General features: G+C 60.3%; 1 protein-coding gene across 2 annotated transcripts in view; it reads left to right on the forward strand.

Annotated features, from left to right (window-relative positions):
- The window catches only part of MYO18A (myosin XVIIIA), a 37,625-nt gene continuing 14,265 nt past the window's right edge, over positions 1–23,360 (forward strand). The window contains exons 1-21 of one of the 2 annotated variants that reach the window (XM_068154539.1): positions 1–78; positions 4,989–6,081; positions 14,019–14,054; positions 14,690–14,746; positions 15,322–15,409; positions 15,546–15,655; positions 15,732–15,908; positions 16,036–16,246; positions 16,472–16,614; positions 17,186–17,286; positions 17,371–17,434; positions 17,555–17,699; positions 19,090–19,101; positions 19,621–19,797; positions 19,877–19,967; positions 20,053–20,245; positions 20,756–20,842; positions 21,581–21,722; positions 21,804–21,963; positions 22,045–22,231; positions 22,321–22,561. In XM_068154539.1, coding sequence (XP_068010640.1) covers positions 5,068–6,081; positions 14,019–14,054; positions 14,690–14,746; positions 15,322–15,409; positions 15,546–15,655; positions 15,732–15,908; positions 16,036–16,246; positions 16,472–16,614; positions 17,186–17,286; positions 17,371–17,434; positions 17,555–17,699; positions 19,090–19,101; positions 19,621–19,797; positions 19,877–19,967; positions 20,053–20,245; positions 20,756–20,842; positions 21,581–21,722; positions 21,804–21,963; positions 22,045–22,231; positions 22,321–22,561 — 3,436 coding nt within the window. In that variant the 5' untranslated portion in view covers positions 1–78; positions 4,989–5,067. Of the gene's footprint in view, positions 79–4,988; positions 6,082–14,018; positions 14,055–14,689; positions 14,747–15,321; positions 15,410–15,545; positions 15,656–15,731; positions 15,909–16,035; positions 16,247–16,471; positions 16,615–17,185; positions 17,287–17,370; positions 17,435–17,554; positions 17,700–18,051; positions 18,073–19,089; positions 19,102–19,620; positions 19,798–19,876; positions 19,968–20,052; positions 20,246–20,755; positions 20,843–21,580; positions 21,723–21,803; positions 21,964–22,044; positions 22,232–22,320; positions 22,562–23,360 lie in introns of both variants that reach the window. The other variant, XM_068154542.1, reaches the window with a different exon arrangement.

The following is a 23,360-nucleotide window of genomic DNA, read 5'->3' on the forward strand; positions in this document are numbered from 1 at the left end:
GCCGCCGCCGCCGCCGCCGCCGGGGCCCGGCACTGCCGCCACCTCCAGCACCGGGCCCCGCTCCGCCACCGCTGTTGGGTGAGTACCCACCGCCACCGGTACCGGTACCAGACCCGGCGTGGGGGCGCGCACCGCTTCGGCATCGCCCACCCGGGTGGGCCTGGCCGGGCTGTGCGGGTGCCCGAGCCCGTGCGGGTGCCCGTGAGGCGTTGCACAAGCCGGGTGGGGGGGGTTGTGGGTGTGCGCGTGTGTGTCCCCTCCCTGGTGCCGTTGTGGGGTGCGTGTATGCGCATGGCCCCGCTGCTGGCTTGCAGCGCCTGTGCTTGTGCATCCCCCGCTGCCTTGCACTGCATGTGTACATGTGTGTGCCTGAGTGTGCCTGAGTGTGCCTCTGTGTGCATGTACGGCTGTGTGCATGTGTGGCTGTGTGCATGTGTGTGGCACCCCTATTGTGTCACCTTGTGCTTGCCCCCTATTGCACTGCGGGGTGTGTTTCTGCGTGCCCCTTACCACCACCCCTCCTCTCCCCGTTGCACTGCAGCACCTGTGTGTTTACCACCCGCTCCGTGGGGTGCTGGAGGTGTGTGTGCACCCTGCTGTGGGTACTGATGGGATTGGAGCTGGCCACACACCCTCTCTGGGGACACAACCAGCCTGTCCCTGCAGGGTGCTCCAGGTTGGGTGGCACCAGCCCTCGGTGCCCCGGTGCCTGCGGCAGGGCCAGCACTAGCTTCCAGCAAGAAAACAGCGGTCCGGGCCTTTTCCACATCACTGGGGAATCATAGCCAAAGCCATTAGCCATTAGCCCAGCTTGCCGTTAACTGCTTCTGGCACCTGGGTCCCGTTTTGGTGTTACACAAGGTGGATGGGTGGCTTTGCAGCCAGCTGCTGGGCTGGGGGTGGCAGGGGCTTGCAGGGCTGTGGCCACCATGGCGCCTGCCAGCACATTAATTTGCCTGGGGAGGAATATATAGAGCGGCAGGCGAGGGCTGGGACACGCGTCCAGAAATAGTGTGGTTTCCAGCCAGCCTGTGAGATGCAAATCTTCTGGCCAGCAAGCGCCTGGACTAAACTTGGGGCAATTACAGAAAACCGTGGGCCCATGGTGGGTGTGCAGCAGAAGGCATTGCTGTGCCCCAGGCTGGCCCTGGCACCCTGGTGCTGGGGGGCTCCTGCCAGGCAGCACCCACTGCCCTGTCACCCATTGGGAGCTGAGCATTCCCACAGCGCCTGTGTCAGTCCTGAACTTTGCCCACTGATGAGTCATGTCTCAGCCCTTCACCTTTGCCATGGGCTGGGCCATGCAGGGGGTCAGGCTGCAAATTTGGGGCCAGAAATGGGTGGTGGGGTGGGCATATAACCGATGGTGACCGGGCTGTGACTCACCTGTCCTCCCCCCATCTGGTCATTAAATTGCCTCCTGCTTTTGCTCCCACTTGGCAGAGCCTGGCAGCGTCACCTCCCTGATAGCCACTGCTTTGTAAGGACTCTTGGGCTGGTTTATTGCCCAGCTTTGAGGTGAGGTGTGTGCCGGGGCGAGTGCCTGAACCCCACACATGCACCCCGTGCACCCTTCTGGCCTCTGCCACCAGCCCAGAGTGACACTTCAAAGCCAGGCTGTGTCCCCATCACTGTTGGACACAGAGTTCCCATCACAAGAGGCCCCAAAATCCCTCTTTGGAGGCAGCCTGGAGACACATCCCGGCTGTGACTTGGGTAAATAGGGGATTGTTTTCCTCCTGATGCATACTGGCGTCTGTAAGGGTATGCAGTGCAGAGGGATTTGGAAACCCCCTAAACTTCCTTGTTCTGTGCAAAATTTGTGTCTGGCAAGGAGGTGAAGAGCCATTGCCTGGGTCAAACCCTTTTGCCCTATGTGGGAACTGGGCTGGTCACTGCCAGCAGCACCTGCTCCCTGGCATAGCATTGTCCCTGCCTGTGGGGCGCCCAAGGAGGCGATGGCCACCAGCTCCTGTGCTGAAGTGGTAGGTGAGTGCAGCCCTGCTGCCGGCACCGTGGCGGGGAGAGAGCAGACGACCTGGAAACTTGCAGTGCAGGTCCCTGCGCAGGAGCGTGTCGGACGAGATTGCGTCTCGGGAAGGGAAGGAGTGGCTCCGAGTTTCAGTGAACGCCTTCCTCGCTGTCTGAAACTCCTCAGTGCCCTGCAGAGGCACGGTTGTGGTGAGGTGATGAGGCAGATACAACACTTCTGCTTGAGAGGCTCAGGGAGAGTTTTTGCGTTTGGAGACCTTGAGCTAGGTCCCCTTTTCTGCCACCTGACCTTTCCAAGGTGACCTCCACTGTCCCCTGCTAGCCCAGGTGTCACAGCGGTGTCCTTGTGCGCAATCTCCAGATACAGCTGGTGCCCACGGGTGCCTCTCCCTCCCGTGTTGTGGCCCATACATGCCACTACGCTGAACACGCCTGGCGAGGGGTAATCCCAGAGCGAGCCCGGGCTGAGTCAGGGAAGGCACGTTGGGTCTGATTCAGGAGCAGGGAGACGCTCAGCAGCCGCCTCCTGCTCGCCGCATCAGGCTGCACCCATCCGGCATCCCTGGTGTGTGCTGTGCTGCTGGCCGGAGCCTCCTTGGGGAAAAGGGAGCAAACCGCAACGGGCTGGGCTGGTGGTGCCAGTGCAAGGAGGGTACTGAGCTCTTTGCCCCAGCCCAGGAAGCTCCCATCCCCACTCCTGCCAGCCGTGGCCTTGTGTGGGGCACATGTGGCTGAGCAGCCAGCCTCCGGCTCTGCCTGATTAGCGATGCAGATGGTAACGCTTGTTTCCCCTTTTTGTTGAGCGTACAAAGGCTGGGAGGCAGGGGGAGAAACGACCGAGGACAAAGAGTGCGCCAGCCGGCTGCCTCGCTGCGCCTCAGCTCTAACCAGCACCTGCCCAGCGAATGGCTTTGCTTCTGAGTGTCCCTCTCCACAGACCCAGGAAGGAGTCCCAGCAACCCCCTCCCGGCCATGGGCTGAACACAGCATGCTCCTGGGAGTGCAGTCCTTTCTGCATCCCCCAAGTAATGCTGCTTCAGGGATGCAAGGAAGCTGGGGTGCCGGTAGCAAGGGGACAAGAATAGGTACAAGTGATTCCTTCCCTGCTATTGTCTGTACTGTGGCCCTGGCACCATCATGGAGGAGCCAGTGGAGAGCAACCACTGTGACAGCATGGGTAGGGGGACCTTTGCCAGCAGCACCTGCTGCAGGTCATGGGAAGGAGTTGTACTGTCCTCAGGCTCAGGCCAGCAGTCAGCCCACAGCTGGTATTTCTGAGAGATGAGAAATGAGCTGGATTATTTTCATGTGTTTTGGGGTCCTGTTCAGCCCATGTACTGCAGGGGAGGGCAGAACAGGTCAAGCCCTGGGGCAAAGTGGTGTGGACAGAGCCATAGCAGCCCACCTGCAAATGCGGCTGGCTGGCCACACTGCATGCTTGACCTTGGCCCTCTGACTGCTTCCCCTCACTGCCTTGACTCTATCACACACCTGGCACTAGCACCATGCTGTTGCTTGTTGAGCTCTGTCCTTGCCTGCTCTGTGGCCAGGCCTCTCCTGGACACTTGTGCTCCTGCCACAGTCCCAAGGGGCAGCAGAGTCTGAGCAGTCCCTTGCTGTCTCCTTAGCCCTTGTGGCTTTGTCAAGGGGAGCTGGGTTCTCCATGTCCCACTGGATGCATTCAGGGACAGTAAGGACCACGTGACCTTGCAGAGAGGTGGTCCAGGCAGGGGTAGTGATGCAGCACTGATGCTACACTGGAGCCAAGGTGCAGCTTGATGTGACATAACATGGCATCTATTCACTCTAGGGTGCCCACAGACCCTTCACTGCCAGCATGGGTAGCGTTGTCTGACCCCACACGTACCCCAAACCTTGTCCTTGCACCAACTGGAGAGCTCTAAAGCAGATGCTTCGAACGTGGGGAGTTTTCCTGTTGTCCTTTGTGTTGAGGTTAAGTTCCTGTGCAGCTTCCTGCCCTGTTATATATAGCTGTCGACCCGGCCTGTGTGGTGCTGCCAGCCAGCAACTCTAGCTTGGAGTTGTTTATCTGCATCCTAAGCTTTTGGTGGAAGTTGAGGGGGGTGATGGGCACTGATTTCCTTGGGGAGGAGGTGGATTCCATGGTAGCCCCATGTGAGGCGAGGCTGTGGGTGCCCCCAGGCATTGAGTGCACAGAGGATTTTCCAGGGGAGGGGGCCAGGGTTTCTGCCAGGCTGTGGTTTTGCCACCGGCTGTGTGCCCTGCACGGGATGCCCAAATGAAAGAGTGACTGTTCCTGGAGGCTGCCGGTGGCACTGTGGGCTCCTGCCTCGCCCCGGCTAAAATTAGACACTTATCAGTGTTCGGGAGGGATGTGATTTTACAGGTTCCTGTTTATTAGAGCTGCCTTCACTTAGGGCTGTGTTTCCTGCTCCCTCCCCAGTGGGGACACTGCCCGCAGCTGTTCCCGGCGGCTCTGCGGTGGCTGGGGCTGGGGCTGGGGCTGGGGCTGGGGTGGGCAGCAGAGAGGCCTCTGTTTCTTCAACAAGGAGCTTTTGAGCCGGTGGGCGAGATGCCGGCGGTGCTGCAGCCGGCAGAGATGGATGGGTTTGCCCTGTGAGCGTTTGTGGGGATGGGAACTGCAGGAAATGCAACCAGGAAACCTTCCTGCCCTGCCCACCTATGCTGTTCCAAAATGACTCCTGAGTTGTAGGAGATGATGGGGGCACTGGCTGGCATGGCAATTTACAGGGGTGGCAGGCTTCTGGGCTTCTTTTGGGGCATCCCCAAGGATGTGGGGCCACTCTTTTTGCACCCCTGGGGCTTGTTGCCCAGCCAGGGCAAGGACACAATGACTGGGGCAGTCTCAGAACTGTGTCGTGCTGCTATCTCTGGCATGCTCAGACATGGCCTGGGGCTGAGGATGTGGGACAGCTGAGGTGACCAGTGGGGTGGAGTGGGGTGTTGGATGTGGCACTGTCTGATGGCACCATCACCTGTTTCTCCTTCTGCAGGCAGGCGGTTGTGCTGTGACCAGCACCCTGACCCAGCACCCTGCCACGGGGGGGAGTGTACCCCGAGCACTCCCACACCATGTTCAACTTGATGAAGAAGGACAAAGAGAAGGATGGGGCCCGAAAGGAGAAGAAGGAAAAGAAGGAGAAGAAGGAGCGGATGTCAGCAGCTGAGCTCAAGAGCCTGGAGGAGATGAGCATGCGCCGGGGCTTCTTCAACCTCAACCGTGCCTCCAAGCGGGACTCCAAGACCCGCCTGGAGATCTCCAACCCCATACCCATCAAGGTGGCCAGTGGATCTGACCTGCATCTCACGGACATTGACTCCGACAGCAACCGGGGCAGCATCATCCTGGACTCAGGCCACCTGAGCACAGCCAGCTCCAGTGACGATCTCAAGGTGGATGATGCCAACTTCAAGGGCTCAGTGCTGCAGCGGGCAGCCAAGTTTGGCTCGTTGGCCAAGCAGAACTCACAGATGATTGTCAAACGCTTCTCCTTCTCGCAGAAGAGCCGGGATGAGAGCACCTCAGAGACATCCACACCCTCTGAGCACTCAGCGGCCCCCTCCCCACAGGTGGAGGTGCGCACACTAGAGACTCAGCTCGCCAAGCAAGGGATCCCCCCAGGACACCCTTGTAACCTTCCCACTACTTCCCTGCGCGCCAGGGTGCTGGAGCTCGTCGACAAGAGGTTCCCTGCTGAGCTGCGGCTGCCTGCCTTGGTGCCCCCACAGCCCCCCACCCCGCGGCAGCTGGAGCTGCAGAGGCGCAACACCGGTGATTTTGGCTTCTCCCTGCGCCGCACCACTATGCTGGACCGGGCCCCCGACGGGCAGGTGTACCGGCGCATCGTGCACTTTGCCGAACCCGGAGCAGGCACCAAAGACCTGGCATTGGGTTTGGTGCCGGGTGACCGGCTGGTGGAGATCAACGGACGAAACGTGGAGAACAAATCCCGCGATGAGATCGTGGAGATGATCCGGCAGTCAGGGGAGACGGTGCAGCTGAAGGTGCAGCCCATCCTGGAGCTGAGCGAGCTGAGCCGTTGCTGGCTGCGGGGCGGCCAGGGCACCCGCCACGCTGCCTGGGATGTGAGTAACTCAGTCCGTGCTGTGGGGCTGCTCCCCTGAGATTCTGTCAGCTGCCAGCATCCTCCCAATGGGTGTTGGAGTTGGCAGGGAACCGATGGGTGCTGGGGCTGCTCTGGCCAGGAGTGATGCACGGGGAGGAGCAGAAACCTGAGCCTTGGATGCAGGGGTGATGCCTGAGATGGCAGAACAGCTTCAAGGGTGGGTTTCCAAGGGATTGCAATCTGGCAGGAGTAGATTTTGCCCCACCAAATGTTCATTGTGCTGCTGGGTTTGGTATTCCTCATGCCAGAGGGGCTCTGGGAGAGCCCGGCTCTGTTACCTGTGGAAACTGTCCCTCACTGGTCACCAGGGCAGCATGGTCTGGCAGAGGAAGGAGCTTTGCTCCTGGCCACTGGGAATTCCCTAACACTGCTTTGCAGGAGCAGCTCCGACTGCTGTACTGCCTGCCGTATTGCCCACATCAGCCTCCCTGTGCTGTGATCTCTCCCTGGGGATCAGGAAGGGCAGTGCAGCGTGCTGGGGGACAGGAACTGCCTATGGTGTGTGCAGCTCTGGGCGTGTGACTGATGCTGTATAAATAGAAACTTAATGGCTGGGTGACCCACATCCCTCGCACGAGCTGCCCAGCTCTGCTGACCCTGCCGCAGGCTAAGCAGCACCCTGGTCAACTGGCATCCCGATGGAAGCCCCCCAGAACACTGACAGCTGGCAGGGCTGGACTCCCTCCATGGTGCCACTGGGGTGCAGCAGTGCGGCATTGCTTTAGCTTATACCTGCGCTTGTTTAGTGTATTTTTAAGCCTTCTAGGGAGGGGAGGGTTGCCTGTGCCTGCAGAGCAGGTCACCTGCACCAGGGAGAGCCATGCTGAGCATGGAAGGGCCCTGTCCCTATGGGATGGTGGCCAGGATGGAGCAATGGTGGCTGTGGTCAGGCTGTGGTGGTGGCCATGGGGCTCCATGTGCTCCCTGAGCAGGCGCTGGTGCTGCAGGGTGGAGTCTGCACCAACCTCCAGTGATGGCTTCCAGCAGCTCATCCCTGGACCCTGGGCAATGCTGGCTGCGCTGCTGGGATAACCCCTGGCTGGATAACCCCATGGGGCTGGGGAGCATGGCTGCTGCCCTGGATACAGGGGCAGGTGTGTGTGTTTGATACCAGTGCTCAGGGCTGGTGAGGTGCTTTTGCACAGTGCTGTGGCTGGGAAGGGAGAAGGGAGATACCAGTGCCCTTGAGGCTGCAGGGGAGAGGCTGCAGCATACCTCTTTGTTCTGGGTCCTGGTGTGGTTAGATGGCATCAATTGGAGGAAACAGGCTGGAAATATAGCATTGACCATGGTCATGGCACCTCTGGGTGCCACCAGAGCACAGACACCTCCTGGCACAGGATATCATCTCCTCTTGCGTGGTGCAGGGGTGCACCAGGAGGCTGCATCAAGGCTCTGCCAGTGCTGGGCCACAGAGGCTGTGGTGCAGGTTATGGTCCAGGGTCCCTCACCCTGTGGGGCAGTGCAGGGTGCTGGCACACAGGGAGGCCCAGCTCTCCCCCAGGCCCCACTAAGCTCCATGGAATGTTTCTGGTCCTAATTTAAATAAAAATGATCCTTTTTGAAACAGGAAATTATAGACATATTTTGGGCTGCTGCTCTGAAAGCCCCTCCCCATCTGGAGTGGGGACAGTGCCAGGCTCCCTGTGTACTGAGTGGGGTTTAACCACCTTGGCAAGGGCCATGCCAAGTCACCCTCATCCCCACAGAGCTACACCACAGCAGACCCGCCGTGTCTGGGGGGGCTCTCAGTACCGTGGAGTGCATAGGCAGTGAAACAGTGACACAACATGTCTGGGCATCAGGTGAAACCACCCCACCATGTCCCAGCCCTGCTCCTGGCACGGGGCAGCCAGGCTGGCTTGGCTCCACGTTTGTCTTTATTTATTTACCAGCAAAATTCCTCTGGCAGAGCCTAGGCATGCGCCGGCTGGGCAGAAATGTTCCAGAAACGCTTCTGACTGCTCCAGCACTTCACTGGGACCACAGGCATTTGGCAGCCATGCCAGCAGACCCTGCATGCCCTGCTTGCCCACCAGCCATGTGTGCCCTGGTCACTGGAGATTGCTGTCTCCAGGGTGCAAGGCCACGGTGTGGATGGGTGCTGGCTCTTTGCTGTGCCACATATCCCACTGGGGGACTCTGTGGGTAGCCAGGGGGCACGTGAGGTGGGTCTGCAGGACTCCCATTGTGCTGGAGGCACTTTGTCCTTCTGTCTGTGCTTTCTCCAGGGGAAGCTCTTGTGTTGGCTCTTCTTCTAGCCTTATCACAGGAATGGGGCTGGTGGCACACCTCTGGTGTGGACATCCTCATGGGAGCATGTGAAGGGGGTTTGTGTCTAGCAAGTTTGTCTGTGGGATTGGTGCATCTCCACCGAAGTTCACAGTGGAGGAATTAGAGGAATTTGCTGGTCAGGCAGGAGCACTGCCATGGCTGCACGGCTGGGCTGGGGGTCCTGGTGGAGATGGCCCATGGGAGCCAGGCTCCTCCCTGGGGGTGGCTCCATGCCCTGCCTCAGGGATGCTCAGGACCCCCCAGGAAGGCAGGACTAATGCAGGAGCCCCACATTGCCTGGGTCTGTGTGGGTTTGGCTCACTACAGAGGGGGCTGTAGCAGAGCTGCATGCTGGGGCTGGACCAGTGCCCTCATCAAAGCCTCCAGGTCCTCCTGTCAGGGGCTGTGTCTGTGATTTTTTGCTAATAAGCCAGTGGCTGCTGCCAGCACTACCTGGGGACTTTGTCAGCACCCTCCACTGCATCGTGCCAGCCCTGCCAAGAGTGTTTGGCCAGGACCCTCTGCTCCTTCTGGGAGTAGTTCTTGTCTCTGGACACACCTGTGGTCAGGCACGACCTGCTCAGGCACTGGCTGGGGTCCCCACCATTGCCATGCCTAGGCAGTCACCATCTCTTCTCCGCACCGCTGGTGTTCCTGGCTCCCTGCTGCTGGCCTCCTCCCAGCAGGCCACGCTCAGGGAGGCCCCCAGCCCCTTGCCCCACTCCTGCTGTTTCCAGAGAGACCTTGGACCTCCAGCTTTTCACAGCAGCTTTGCCGTGAAAGCAGATTTACCGTGGGCTATCACACCATGCTGGTGGGCTGCTGTGCTGGCACACGGCCATCTCCATCTCCGGGGGCATTTTGGGGAACTGTTGTGTTCATAAGAAAGGAAAGGGAGGAGTAAGTGGTGTCAGGGCTGCACCACCTGGCACAATGCCAAGAATCCCGCTCTGACACCAGGCACCCCGCTGCAGCATCCCAGGGTGCTGGAATGTGCAACCCCATCCTTCGCAGCACAGGACCCTCCCTGACTTCCCCCAGCCCCACAGCTGTGCTCGACCTGGGGAGTGTTTCCTCACTTCCCCTAGAGCAAGCAGTGGGACAGAAGTCAAGCAGTTCCCCCCCGGCAGTGTCCGGCCGCTGCCAGCCCACATCACTTCCTCCGGCGGTGACGGCGGTGGCGGTAGCGGTGGCGAGGCCTCGCTGCCTGTGTGTCCCCCGCAATGATCCCTCCAGCTGCTGCGCGCGCCGCCGGGGCCCTCGCATTCCTCAGCTATTTTTAGGGTAGCCCTATCAGCCCAGCTGTCCCTGCGCTGCTGGCTGCCGCCCCCTTAGTGCCTCTCCCACCGCACTGTGCCACGCTCGCCTCAGCGGAAACCCTGCTCCCTGTTCGCCTCGACCCTGTGGTAAGGTGGGGACCCCCGGCGTGACCAGCACAGCATGGGGGATCGTGAGGGTGGCATGTGGGAACCAGTCCTGGCACTGGGGTTTGGGGCCATGAGGAGCCTACACCCATCCCTGGGGTGCTTTGGTGGCCAGGGGCTGTTATTTGCAGTCCCCTTGGGGACGGCAGTGCTGGTGCTCTCCAGGGATCTTTGGAGTGGTATCAGGCTGCATGGAGGTGGGAGCGCCATGGGCAGTGGTTTTGGGGGCTCTGACCCATGGGCAAGTTTGTTACTGGACCCTGGTGCCCAGCCTGTGCTCTGGGTGCTGGCATTACACACTGCAATGACGGGAATACAGGGGGACCTCCTGGGGGCAGGGTGATGTACCCCCAGATAGGCAGGTTGTTTTGGGGGCCTGGTGTTTCTCCATACCATGCCTGGCCCTGGGAGGGTGAGAACCCCCTGACACCCCTGGCTGCAACCCCCCTGGTTTTCAGAGCGTGGCACTAGCCAGGGCAGTGGGTCCCCATCGGAGCTGCCCAGCGGCTGGCACAGGCTCAGGCTCAGAATAACCCCGGCTGTTGAGACAAGCAGGGTGCTCGGGGCAGAAAATATCCCTTCCCTCACTCTGGCATTTGCTTACTGCAGCGGACTGGCCCGCCCAGAGGAACCTGGGGCACAGTCCTGTGGCCTGACTAAAGGCACTTTTTTTGCACAATGAGTTTTGTCAAGTCTTAGCCTGGCCACCTGCCTGTCCCCAGAGCCAGTGGTCTCAGGTGCCCATTCCTGAGGGTCCTGGGCTCCCAGGGCCAGTGGGTAAGGATGTGTGCTCGTACTGTGTGCCATGGCTCGGTGCCCCATGTGCCAGGCCCAGCCCATCTCACCTCTCCCTCTCTCCCCAGCCAGGGCTGCGGCTCCATGAGACATCGCCATGGCGTTTTCATCCCGGTTTGCATTCTGGGAGCAGAAGGGAAGTCTCTCGCATGTTTGCCTGTGCCACTCGTTCTGGTCACATCGCTGCACGCTGCCGACCAGCTCCCCCAGTTTGCCCAGTGCCGCATTCAGAGCGGTGCTCTCAGCCTCTCTCTGTGCTTCCACACCAGGGGCTGCACTGAGCAAACAAGGAGCTGCCCTGGGCCCTGCTGCAGCAGGGCTGTGGTCACCGGCACGGCCACGCATGCCATTACTAACTTCGTCACTAACCACTGCTTTGCTGGTCCAGTCCCTAACACAGTGTGAGCCACCTCAGTGCCACTGGCCAGCCCCAAATGCTTGTAGGAGCTGTGCCATGGCGAGTCAAAGAGTGTTGCCCGTGGAGTGCTCTGTGCGCTGCCGCTGCAGTGTTGTGGCCAAGCCCTGCAGCTCAGAGGCATGGCCCAAAATACTGAAGGGTTTCACTGCCCACCCCACCAGAGACCCTCAGTCACCCCAATCAGCAGGGAGCTGGCATGTTCCACAGTGTAGCTGCCACAGAGATTAGCCAGTGACACTTAAAACGTGCTGTGACGCCTGATAGGGTGACGTGCAGAAAGGCAGAGCCCCTGTGGGGAGCGGTGCTGGAGCTTTATGTGCCAGCTCCCTCACCTGCTGCACACGAGGAGGGGGCCTGGGCCAGACCAGCAAAGCACTTTCCCCTTTGGGGTTGCCATAACCAAGGTTAATCTCTGTGCTTTCCCTTGTTTTTTGGCTGCCAGGAAGCCTGGAAGGACGCAGGTCCTGGTCCCCTGGGGCTGCAGCAGGCTGAAAACTGGGGCTGTTTTCATGCAGCAGCCTTCTGCCCCACTGGCATGGAGTGATGGTCCCAGGGACTTTTCCCAGTGTCTGGGACTCTTCCGGCAGTGGGGCCCTGGGGTGGGCTGAAACTCGCTCCTCTTGTTTGTCTGACCCTCAGGTCAAGGACGAGGACAAATCCTTAGCTGTGAAAAGACCCGGGAAGGAGGATGGGGCTGTAAGTGTTGCAGGGCATGGGCGGGGTGGAGCTGTGTTGGGGATGGGGCTCACCCTTGGTGGGGACAGATGCCTTGCCAGGGCTTGGGGACATCACAGAGGGTCATGGACTCAGCATACTCTTGAGTATGCACCCACTCCAGTCCCTGGGGAGTGCTGGTGGCTGCTCCAAGGCAGCTTGTGGAGGGCGGCAATGTTTTTGGCAGGGATGCCAGCCCGTTGGCAATCGGTGCCCACCTTAGTGGTTATGGTGCTGGGCCACCAAAGCTGTTGGCAGAGGAAGTCTTGCAGCGTGCCCTGCACACTGCAGTGGGGCTGCCAGGGTCCTGAGCACTGAGTTTTACCCCTTTACTGGCAGCCTGAGGGTTGGTGGGTCCTTGCATGTTTGGCTGGGGAGGTCACCTTCACTCCTTGCCCTAGGGTCTGGTGGGAGGCTGTAGGTTGGCTGGGGAAGGGGACTGGCTGCTGTGTGCTTTGGTCCAAGGTCGGGTTGGGAACTGTGCTCCCGTGGCAAGGCACAAAGCCCTGGACATCACCGTGTCCCACACGGTGGGTGCTTGTGGTGGCAGGCAGCACACCACCAGAGCTCAACTCACACCAGTGTCATTGTGGCTGCAGTCAGAGAGCCAGAAGGAGGCGGCGCCTGCAGCCCCGAATCCTGAGCCCTCGAAGAGCCCCGAGCCTCAGCCTGGGCGAGGGAGGAGCCCGGAGCCGGTCCTGAATGGGGCGGCCGTGAATGGGCTGGAGGGCCCAGCCTCTGAGCCGCAGGGGGATGATGGCCAGGGGCTGTCCCGCCGTAAGGTGGTCCGGGTGGTGCGCAAGGTGGTCCGGAAAGTCCTGCCGGGGGAGGATACCAGCAGTGCTAAGGAGCCAGGGCAAGACACCAAGTCTCCTGAGCCGGTGCGAGATGCCAAGTCTTCTGAGACGGTGCCACCCTCAAGGAAGGAGGACACAGGCCGTCCTGCCATCCCAGCTCCCCCAGCTGTGCCACCTCCCCCTGCCATGCCAGCAGCCCCTGCCAAGCCAGAGCCCAAGGATGAGATCTCAGCAGGGCTCAAAACCCTCATGGCGAAGGGCAAAACCAAAGAGCACCGGCCACGGCTCCGGCTAGGGGACAAGCGGGAGGAGAAGTCCCCTGAGCCAAGCGGGGGGGATGCAAAGCCATCCCCATCCCCGGGTGCTGAAGCCAAGCCGGAGCCACCGGTGCAGCCTTCGGGAGGGAAGGTGGAGCCAGCAAAGGCATCCGCTCTGAAACCCATGGCCCTGGAGCGGCACAAGGTATCAGTGTGTGCACGCTGAGGGATGCTCTAACACAGCAACAGGGCTGTGCTGCCCGGTGCAGCATGGTGTGCGCTCACCTGCATGGTTTGCAGTGGTTTTGGGGTGTGCAGTGCTGGGGTGGTGGTGGTGGGGGTGTCACTTCTCGGGGCAGTTGGTGTGCACTACGGCCTCCCCATCATGCTGCCCCTTGTCTTCCCCCCGGCTCATATGGAGAAGAAGCAGCAGCCCAGCGAGAAGCGGCCGACCCCCGCGAAAACCACCCCGGCACCCCCCGAGAAGGTGTGTGGGAGCAGGGATTTGGGTCCTCGGGCACTGCAGGCTACCTGCTGGTGTCCCGATTCTGCTGGCCTTGGCAGCTGTGGGTCTGCACCAGCCTTTGCCCCAGTACCCACCCTAAGCTCTGTTGGGTTGCAGGGCTGGGAAAGCTTTTGCGATAGCCCCTCTGACACCTGTGTGCCGTGAGCACCGGGCTGGCAGGGGCTGTAGGGCAGCCAGCCTGGTGCTAACGGTGCTCTGCCTCCAGGCTGCCCCTGGCCCTACGTCCCAGCTGAGCCCAGAGGAGGAGGCCCAGCGCCGGCTGGAGAGGATCTTCACCACTTCTGTAAATCCAGGGGTGTTGGCGCTCGCGTGCTGCCTGCCCAGGCATGGAGATATGTGGGCAGTGTGTGGCTGTCCTGGCCATGCAATATGCTCCTCACAGGGTGATTGTACCCCTGTGCCTGGCTACTAGTCCTGGACTCCCTCTTTGGGTGGCACCTGCAGCAGGGGATGAATGATCAGGGATGCCAGTGGATTTAAGGTCACTGCCCAGACCAGCGTGCCCAGCTATGGGGAACTGCAATGCTCAGCAGTCTCCCCTGGGCAGAGCTGCCCATGGCTGGGGTTGCTCAGGCGGTGCTGTGGCAGGGGTTGGGCCATGCCTGGGCCCTGTGGTGCGTGCCGGTGCTGCTGCTCTTTTCCTCTCACCCTCTCTCTTCTCCTTTCTTTCTTTCTTCCTTGCTGCTGTTAGCTGGACCCCGCCGCCTCCACCTCAGCACCCAGCCAGGTACTGTACCCCTGTCCTCAGGAGCCCTCTGCCTCCGCCGGCGACCCTTCGCCATCCTCTGTCTGCCGCTGGGCTGGCGTCTGTGCCTGCGCCTCATGCTGGAGCGTAAGGCTTTCCCCGTCCTGCCCTGCCCCGTGGGCTCCCACATCACCCACGGGGCCAGAGGGTGCCGGGGTGACCGGGGCTGGGTGCCTCTCCCCACTGGGGCCATGCTGGGGAGCTGGGCATCCCAGAAGGGTGCTCTTGGTGGGTGTGGCATAACTAGAGTGGGCAGATGTGCAAAGCAGGATGGAAAGGGGCAGCTGGCATAGGCAGGATGCATGGCTCATGCCAAAGCTGCTGTGGCACATGGTGCTGGCAGAGCTCACAGCAGGTCAGCACAGTGGCCCCCAGCCCTGCGACTTTGATAGCATGGCCTCATGGCCAGCATCCTTCTGGACTCCTTGTGTCCCCAGCACTGCACTGGACCTCCCACTATGCTGGCTGCAGCAGTGGTGGGTGGCACTGAGAGCACTTGCAGGGTTTGGCACTGTGACATTTTGCCCCTGCTTGCTTCCCCCTGCCACTTTCCATGCTGTCTGTGAGGCAGGAAGTAACCCTTCTTGCCTTCACACCCCATTTCTTGGCCTTGCCAGGGTCAAGTGGATGATGCCCCAGCAGCCCCCTTTGGCCTTGTCCCTGCTGCAGCTCAGGTTTGGCTTTGGGATTTGCCCACCTCCTGGGTGGTGGTGATGTCCTCACTGTGCTGGCTGTGTCAACCACTGTTTCCCATACCATGGTTCTCTACCATCACTGTGCCATGTCCTGTGTCACTCCATTATGTCTCTGCAGTGTTCCTTGTCCCTGCAGCATGTCCCATGTCCCCACAGCATGCTCGGTGTTCTTGTGTGGCCTGTGTCCCAGCACGTGGCTGGCATGGGTGCCTGCTCTCTGGGCTGGGGGTTGGAAATCGGCTCCTCCAGGCTTGGCCAAGGGGGTTGTGGTGAATGCATTCCTGGGCCACTGTTATTTCATGTCTACACCAAGCTGTGTCAGGGCCTTGTTGGTCTCTGAAGCCCCCAGCCCACTGGGGTCCCCAGGGACAGTGGGCAAAATGGGCACATGTTCTGGGAGGGCTTGTGTCTTGCAGGGGGTGGTCATGTTTGCCTGGCATGAGGCCCTGTGCCATGCAGTCCTGCTCTTTCCATCCCCAGAGACATGGGGAGAGAGGGTGAGATGAGCTGGGGAGCAGGTGACCATGACTGCCTCATGTCCCACTGTCCCACAGGCCAAGACAGAGGAGCAAATAGCAGCTGAGGAGGCCTGGTATGAAACTGAGAAGGTGTGGCTGGTGCACAGGGATGGCTTCTCCTTGGGTGAGTTGGGTCAGCCCTGTACCGTGGGGATGTGAGACACCTGATCCTTCCTGTAGCCCAGCGAGCCCCAGCCCAGCTGGGGTGTCCCTGGGAAGCTGCCAGCATGGCCTCTCTGAGCACCCTGTGCCCCTCACAGGCAGCCAGCTGCGGCCAGAGGAAGGCAACCCCCTGCCTGAGGGCAAGGTGAAGGTGAAGCTGGACCACGATGGAACAATCCTGGAGGTTGAAGAGGACGATGTGGAGAAGGTAGGACCACAGGGTGGGGGATGGTGGGGCAGCTTTCTGTTTCCCACCTGACACTCCCCTGCAACCTTGCTGCCAGGCAAACCCACCTTCCTGTGATCGCGTGGAGGACCTCGCCAGCCTCCTCTACCTCAACGAGTCCAGCGTGCTGCACACACTGCGGCAGCGCTATGGTGGCAACCTCCTGCACACCTACGCCGGCCCCGCCATGGTCATCATCAACCCGCTGAGCTCCCCCTCAATGTACTCTGAGAAGGTGACCCTGCTGCTCTGGGACGGCTTGGAGGGGACAGGTGGCTGGGAGCCATGCCACTGTGTGCAGAAGGAGACTGTGTGGATGGCAGGGTGCTGACCCTCACCCGCTTTTCCCCCGTCCCTGCCAGGTCATGCACATGTTCAAAGGGTGCCGCAGGGAGGACACATCCCCACACGTCTATGCGGTGGCCCAGGCCGCCTACCGCAGCATGCTGATGAGCCGCCAGGACCAGGCCATTGTGCTGCTGGGCACCAGCGGCAGCGGCAAGACCACCAACTGCCAGCACCTCGTCCAGTACCTCGCCACCATCGCTGGCAGCACCGGCAAGGTCTTCTCTGGTGAGTCTCCGATGGGGTGTGGGGTATCCGTGCCGCTCACTCACGCCCCTTGCTTTGCATTCACAGCCCAGCTGGCAGCGCTTTCACTTTCTCACGCCAGTCCCCAGAGCTGCTGTGTTGTGGGGCGTGGCACAGGAGCAGCAGCTCTTGCCTGGCTGGTGGTGCTGGCTCCAGCCCCCCACTGCACAGCCCCTGCACCCCACTGCCCTGCTTCTCTTTCCGCAGCGGAGAAGTGGCAGGCTCTGCACACCATTCTGGAGGCTTTTGGCAATAGCAGCACTGGCATGAACAGCAACGCCACCCGCTTCTCCCAGATCATCTCTCTGGACTTCGACCAGGCTGGGCAGGTGGCATCTGCCTCCATACAGGTGAGGGGGCCGGGATGGCCTCCCTCAGCATGGGAACTGGTCCATCCTCACTGAGGTGGCCTCCATTGGCATGGGACCCAATCCATCCTCACCAGGGCTCCCCCTTGTCATGAGAGCTAGTCCATCCTCACCAGGGTGTTTATGCTGGCAGCCTGGCTATGTGCTAACCCCTGAGCTCTGTTACAGACCCCCACTGGCTGCCCAGCCATGCCCGCAACGTTTAGCAGCCAGGCATCCTGCTGTCCTCTGTTCACACCCAGATGGGTGCAGATGAACTCAGCTCCCTGAGATCAGGGGGTTATTTTCCAGACACTGTCCTGGTGCAATAAAAGCAGAGCCCTTAAAATTCCAGAGAGCTGCTTTGTGCTCCTGTAGTAGCAGCCACCCCAGGAGAGGAGATGCCCACACATTGCTTGGATGATGCTTGCGTTAACGCGATGCCCTGTGTTGGGCAGGAGACCCTCATGTTGCTGTGGAGACCCTGGGCAGGGAGCAAGGATGAGGTTGGGGTGGGGCTTTTGGTAGAAGCAGGACCCTCGAGGATGGTTCCCAACCCTCCCATCTCTACCAGACATTGCTGCTGGAGAAGCTGCGTGTTGCCAGGCGTCCATCCAATGAGGCTACCTTCAACATCTTTTACTACCTGCTGGCCTGCTCTGACAGTGCACTCCGGTGAGTTGGGGCAGCAAGGGCATGGCCCTCAGCCTGGGGTGGGGGTTTCCCACGCAGAGTCAACCTCAGTGTTTATCCTTGCAGGACTGAGCTTCACTTCAACCACCTGGCAGAGAACAATGTCTTCGGCATCGTGCCCCTCTCCAAGGTCACAACCATGGGTCTGAGTAGGGGGCTGTGGTAGAGGGGCAGGGTTCCCTGGCCCACTTGGATGCAGGGGGTGGCAGAGCCAGGCTCCCACACCAATGGCTCCCCTTGCTTTCCACAGCCAGAAGAAAAGCAGAAGGCAACCCAGCAGTTCAACAAGCTCCAGGCTGCCATGAAGGTGATGGGCATCTCTGGTGATGAGCAAAAGGCTTTCTGGCTCATCCTGGGGGCCATCTATCATCTGGGGGCAGCTGGAGCCACAAAAGGTAACAAGCTGCTCTGGGGTCAGAGGCATTAATGAGTTCAGGCTCAGGGCTGATGGCTGCATGGAGTCCCAGAGCAATTACTAGCACCTTGAAAATGGGTACCCCAGTGTGGCCAGACCTTAGAGGGGTGTCCAGGGATGTGTCAGCTGAGGGACAGTGCCCTGCCATCCCTGGGGCACCTAGCTCATCCCCCTTGGTCAGGGCGGTCCCACTGGCTGATGGGAATCAAACATCCTCAGACCTTGGGCTGGCCCCTGTGAACTTGGGAAATAGGGATCCTTAGTGGGGCTGGGGGAGCTGGGGGGTGTCCTCTGTCCCCAGTGTAACACTCTCCCTGCTGTCCTCCCTGCAGAGCCGCTGGCAGACGGAGCTGGTAATTGGAGCCGCGGGGGGCTCTGCTCCGGGTGGTGCCGCACAGTGCTGGTTTTGGGGCTGTAATGGGGGCTTGGGATGCTGATGGTGTGCCAGGACTAACCCTGACCCCTGCCTGGGTCTTAGCAGCCCTGAATTTGCCTGCTGCCCATCAGGACCCCCTGGCTGGGTCCTCTTAGCACAATTAATAGTGTGGGGCAGGGCTACCCTGGCACCCAGAGCTCCTCATGGGTGGCGGGTCTTGCTCGGATGTGTACTGGCTTTGCTCTCCATCCCTGGGTATGGTGAATTTGACATCATGGGGCTGTTCTTCCCATGGAGCTCTCACCCAACCCCTCATGGTGCCGGAAACCCCCTGTGATGCTACATGCTGGTGGGAGTGCCTGGGTATGGCACACCTGAAACGGGCATCAGGAGCTGGGACCTGCGCTGAGAGGGTTTGCAGCCCTGGGGAGAAAAGATGAGAGAGCAGAGGATGTTGGGGTGCACCAAGTGAAATGCAGGTCCATGGGGTGCTCAAGGCACTAGGGGGCAGCAAGGATCTGCTGCAGCCACCATGGCAGGATGATGGCTGGGAACGTTTTGATGGGGGGCTGCTGTAGGGGCATCTTGAGGTCCTGCTCATGAGGAGCATCCCTGCATCCTGCATAGAGCAAACATCCCAGTCCTTCACTGCACCTGGAGTCTTCTCTGCATGCTGGGGATGGTCATAGGCAGCTCAGCTGCACCAGCCCGCATTTCCTTGCTCCCTTGTACTGGCCTGGATCCAACAGCAGCTCCCCATGCTCTGGGGCAGTGCTGAACTGCTCCCCACCAGTGCCCACTGTGCAACTGGGACTCACAGGGGGAGGGCCGCCATGCCTCACTGCAGCAATGCTTTTGGGGAGACCAGGCTTGGCATGTGCATGGGTAGTGGCTGCACGTGGGGTGTTTCAGCAGGAGAGCGTCCCTGCGCCGTGCCGTTGTCTCTAACCCCTGTCTCTGTTTGCATGGTGCATGCTGCCCTTTGGCAATGCAGACGCCGACGAAGGTAAAGTCCTGTTCTCCACGTGTGTCTCTGGCTTCCCCCTCCCAGGTGCCACCACCTTCCCATCTGTCGTGTCCCTGTGTCTCACCATTAACCTGCTCCCACCTCCCCTGGCACCCATGTACTTGTGTCCGGCAGCTGCAGTCTGTCCTGCTGCATCGCGGCGGGGCTGCTCGGTGCATGAGGCTGAGCAGGGCCACGTTCCAGTATGGGGTGGCTCAGAGCCCTGCACCATTGCAGCCCCCAGGGGTCCCTGGACAGTGGTGGCAAGGGCTGCCCCTCTCCCCCTTGCCCCATGGCATGACTCTGGGCTCAACAGGCACAAAGCCATTCACCCTTTGTCTCCTAATCAGACCCCAAAACATATTTGGGGCCCTCTAGTTCTGGCCATGTGCTCCCTCTGTGCACAGCATCTGCAGCCTTATTCTGGGGGACCCTAAAATTGTCCCAAGTCCGACTGGAAGCACCCCCCATTTGGGATGACTTACTGGCCAGCACTGAGCTCTGTTCTCCACCCTGCAGCTGGGAGGAAGCAGTTTGCACGCCACGAGTGGGCTCAGAAAGCTGCGTACCTGCTGGGCTGCAGCCTGGAGGAGCTCTCCTCCTCCATCTTCAAACACCAGCCTAAGGCCACCCTGCAGCGATCGACTTCCTTCCGTCAGGGTCCCGATGAGCCTCCCCTGGGTGACAGTGGCACAGGTAGGGTGAGGGATGGTGGGGACAGAGGATGGCCCCAGGTTATGCTGGCTTGGGGACACTCAAGAGTTACCTTGGCCAGGTACCAAGTTGACAGCGCTGGAGTGCCTGGAGGGCATGGCAGCCGGCTTGTACTCTGAGCTCTTCACCCTCCTTATCTCCCTCCTCAACAGGTGCGTGCTAGGGGGCCGGGGTGAGAGCTGAAAGGGGGACCTGGCAACACACACTCACCGTGCTGTGTTCCTTTGTCCCCACCAGGGCACTGAAATCGAGCCAGCACTCAGTGTGCTCAGTGACAGTGGTGGACACCCCTGGGGCACAAAACCCTGAGCTAGCAGGGCAGAGCCGTGGGGCCACCTTTGAGGAGCTCTGCCACAACTACACCCAGGAGCGCCTGCAGCTCCTCTTCCACCAGCGCACCTTCGCCCGCGAGCTGGAGCGCTACAAGGAGGTAATGGGGACATCCAGGGCTGCCATCACCTCCTGCCCTGCCCTCTTCTCTTCATGAGCATCTCCTGCATTCCCCACCCTGATTTCTTACCCTGCACCAGTCCAACCAAAGCAGCCCCAACACAATGCTTGGTCCTGGAGGTGTTTCCCCAGGGCTTCCACCACTTGCAGTGCCCTTGCTGACAGCTCTGGCTCCAGCCCTAGCTAAGCATCTTTGCCTGTAAATGTGCCAGGCTGGGAGGTGATGGGGTGGCTGTGGTTGTTGGTGGTGGGGAAGATCACTGCAGCTGCTCCATCTCACCACCAATAGCCCAAGGGAACCCTTTCACATGCCTTGGTTCCTTCTAACCATCCGGTATTGCCCCATGCCATGCTTGTGCAGCAATGGGACACTGGGAAAGCCCTGCCTCCTGCCTAGATCCTATTGAGACCAATGTCCTGACCTTCTGGTGGTTCCTATCGCTGCCCTACCGCCATGCAGGCACTAACTGAACCTTTCACCCCTCACTAGGAGAACATAGAGCTTGCCCTGGCTGATGCTGAGCCCAGCTCCTCTGGCTCTATAGCTGCTATAGACCAGTCTTCACACCAGGCACTGGTAAGCATCCACTGTGCTTCCTCATGGCTGCATTACAGTAGTTTGTAGCAGATGAGGTAGCAGCCAGGTAGTAGTTAGTCAGGGGGAGGAGAAGGGCTGGCCTGAAGTCTTGGCCATGAGAGTGCAGCTCTGACCATGTGTGCAGCCTCTGTCTCTGCTGTGTGCCCTGGTACAGTGTCCCATGCTATCCTGAGAGCCATCTGTGCTGCAAGGAGCCCTTGAGTGGTCCTCGGGATGCTCCAGTCCCTAGGGTGCACCGGTCCCCAGGGTGCTGTGGACTTCAAGGAGCTCTAGTCCCCAGGGTGTATGGGTCCCAAAGGTTCTCCAGTCCCTGGGGTGCGTTGGTCCCTAAAGTGCTCAGATCCCCAGGGTGCACAAATCCCCATGCTTCTCCTGTCACTGGGGTGCTCTGGTCCTCAGGGCACATTGGTCCCTAAGGTGCACCAGTCCTTGGGATACTCCATTCCCTACTGGAGGAGGCTGCAGCACTAGCCCTGTGCTGGCTTCCATCCTATGGGTCCCTGAGCAGTTTCTTCCACCTCAGTGAGCATCTTGCTACCCAGAGTACTTCATAAGGACTCTTTCCCTGCTGGGTCTCATGTGGTTTGGCACTGCCTTGCTGCAGGCAGTAGCAGACATTCCATGCACCCTGGGTGTTCCAGGTTCCCTGCATCTTCCCACCTCTGCCCAGGGAATGCTGGCATGCTGGGTTGGGTACAACTGTGGTGTAACCTGCAGGTCCGGTCGCTGGCCCGCACAGATGAAGCACGGGGGCTACTGTGGCTGCTGGAGGAGGAGGCACTGCAGCCAGGTGGCAACGAGGACACTTTGCTGGAGCGGCTCTTCTCCTACTATGGCCCCCAGGAAGGGGGCAAGAAAGGTCAGGGTGGGCCTGGTGCCATGGGGCGGTGTGTTGGTGAAGCACCAGTCCCATGCCCATCAGTGCTGTGTCTCCCTGCAGGGCACAACCCGCTGCTCCCCAGTGACAAGCCCCGACACTTCCTTCTGGGTCACAGCTCAGGGACCAACTGGGTTGAGTACGATGCCACAGGCTGGCTCAATCATGTCAAACACAACCCAGCCTCCCAAAATGCCTCCATCCTGCTGCAGGAGTCACAGAAGTGAGTGGGATTCAGGGGTGGAGAACACTCTGCAGGGAAGAGGTGGTTATGGGGAGGTTACATCCCCTCTGTGCCCTGCAGGAAGATCATTAGCAGCTTGTTTGCTGGCCGTGGAGGGTCAGCCCTGGTGCTGTCAGGCTCGGTGGCAGGGCTGGAGGGGGGCTCCCAGCTAGCCCTGCGCCGGGCCACCAGCATGCGCAAGACCTTCACCACCGGCGTGGCTGCCGTCAAGAAGAAGTCTCTCTGCATACAGATCAAGCTGCAAGTGGTGAGTGAGGAGGTGCCAAGGAGGGGTTCCCAGGTCTGGCCAGGGCACTGCAACATGTCACAGCTCATCCAACTCTTCCATGCCTGCAGGATGCCCTCATTGACAGCATCAAGAAGTCCAAGCTCCACTTCGTGCACTGCTTCCTGCCCAAGGCTGCGGGGGCCAGCGGGGACCCCCGGGCCTTGTCGTGCCGGCGGGTGAGCGGCAGCGAGCTGGAGCTGCCTGCAGCAGAGCACTGTGAGGCTGGGCTCATGCAGCTGGATGTGCCCTTGCTGCGTGCCCAGCTCCGCGGCTCCCGCCTGCTTGATGCCCTCCGCATGTATCGCCAAGGTGAGCTGTGCCACTGGCACCTCTGGCACGGGGGACGGGGGATGCCAGGGCCGTGGTGCATATCCCACTGGTAGGGTGGATGTTCTGGGGGTCCCAGCTGCATCTTCTCACTGAGGATTCACACCCCCCGAAGAGAACCCCTCCAGGACATGCCTGTGCTCTGAGCCTCACAACCACCAGCTGTCCTCCCAGGAGGATCCTGTCCCTGACCCCAGTCCTCCACGCAGCCATTATCTGTGCTGGGGACAGGCATGGCCTTAATTGGGTGTCTTGGCTGGTGCTGCTGGCTCCTGGCAGCTCTCCTCCTGGTAGCCAGCCCCTGTCCCACCGGAGTGAGGGACTTTGGGTCATGCTCAGCAAAGCATTTATCAATATGCATGGCCAGCCACCCAGTTGAGGCTTTATTGCCTGGAGACCAGACCCTCCCTGGCGTGATCGACAATCGATGCTGCCCACACACCTCCTGGGTCGATAGCCATGGCCAGCTGGCTGTGCTGGGGTCAGTGTCCCCATCAATACCTTGTCCCTAATTAAGATGTGGAAGCTCAGCACTGTAAGCCTGATGCAGAAGTTGGCTGCAGCTCAGAGTGGAGCTGGAGCAAGGCCTGTTTGCTTACACGGGTGACACACGTGTCCCTGTACTCCCTCTGAGGCAGGATCTGGCCACTTTATCCTCACATCCCAGCCAAAGTTGCTAAACAGCCAAGGAAAAACTCCCAAGGAGGGTTGGAGCACTCCACCACTCCATGCATGCCCGGCCCTCCAGGGAATTTGTGCCATATGGAGTGACCCCATCAGC

Source organism: Melanerpes formicivorus, unplaced genomic scaffold (assembly GCF_026170545.1).
Source record: "Melanerpes formicivorus ecotype bairdi unplaced genomic scaffold, bMelFor1.0.p_v2 SCAF_29, whole genome shotgun sequence".
In the NCBI taxonomy this organism is placed as follows: Eukaryota; Metazoa; Chordata; class Aves; order Piciformes; family Picidae; genus Melanerpes; species Melanerpes formicivorus.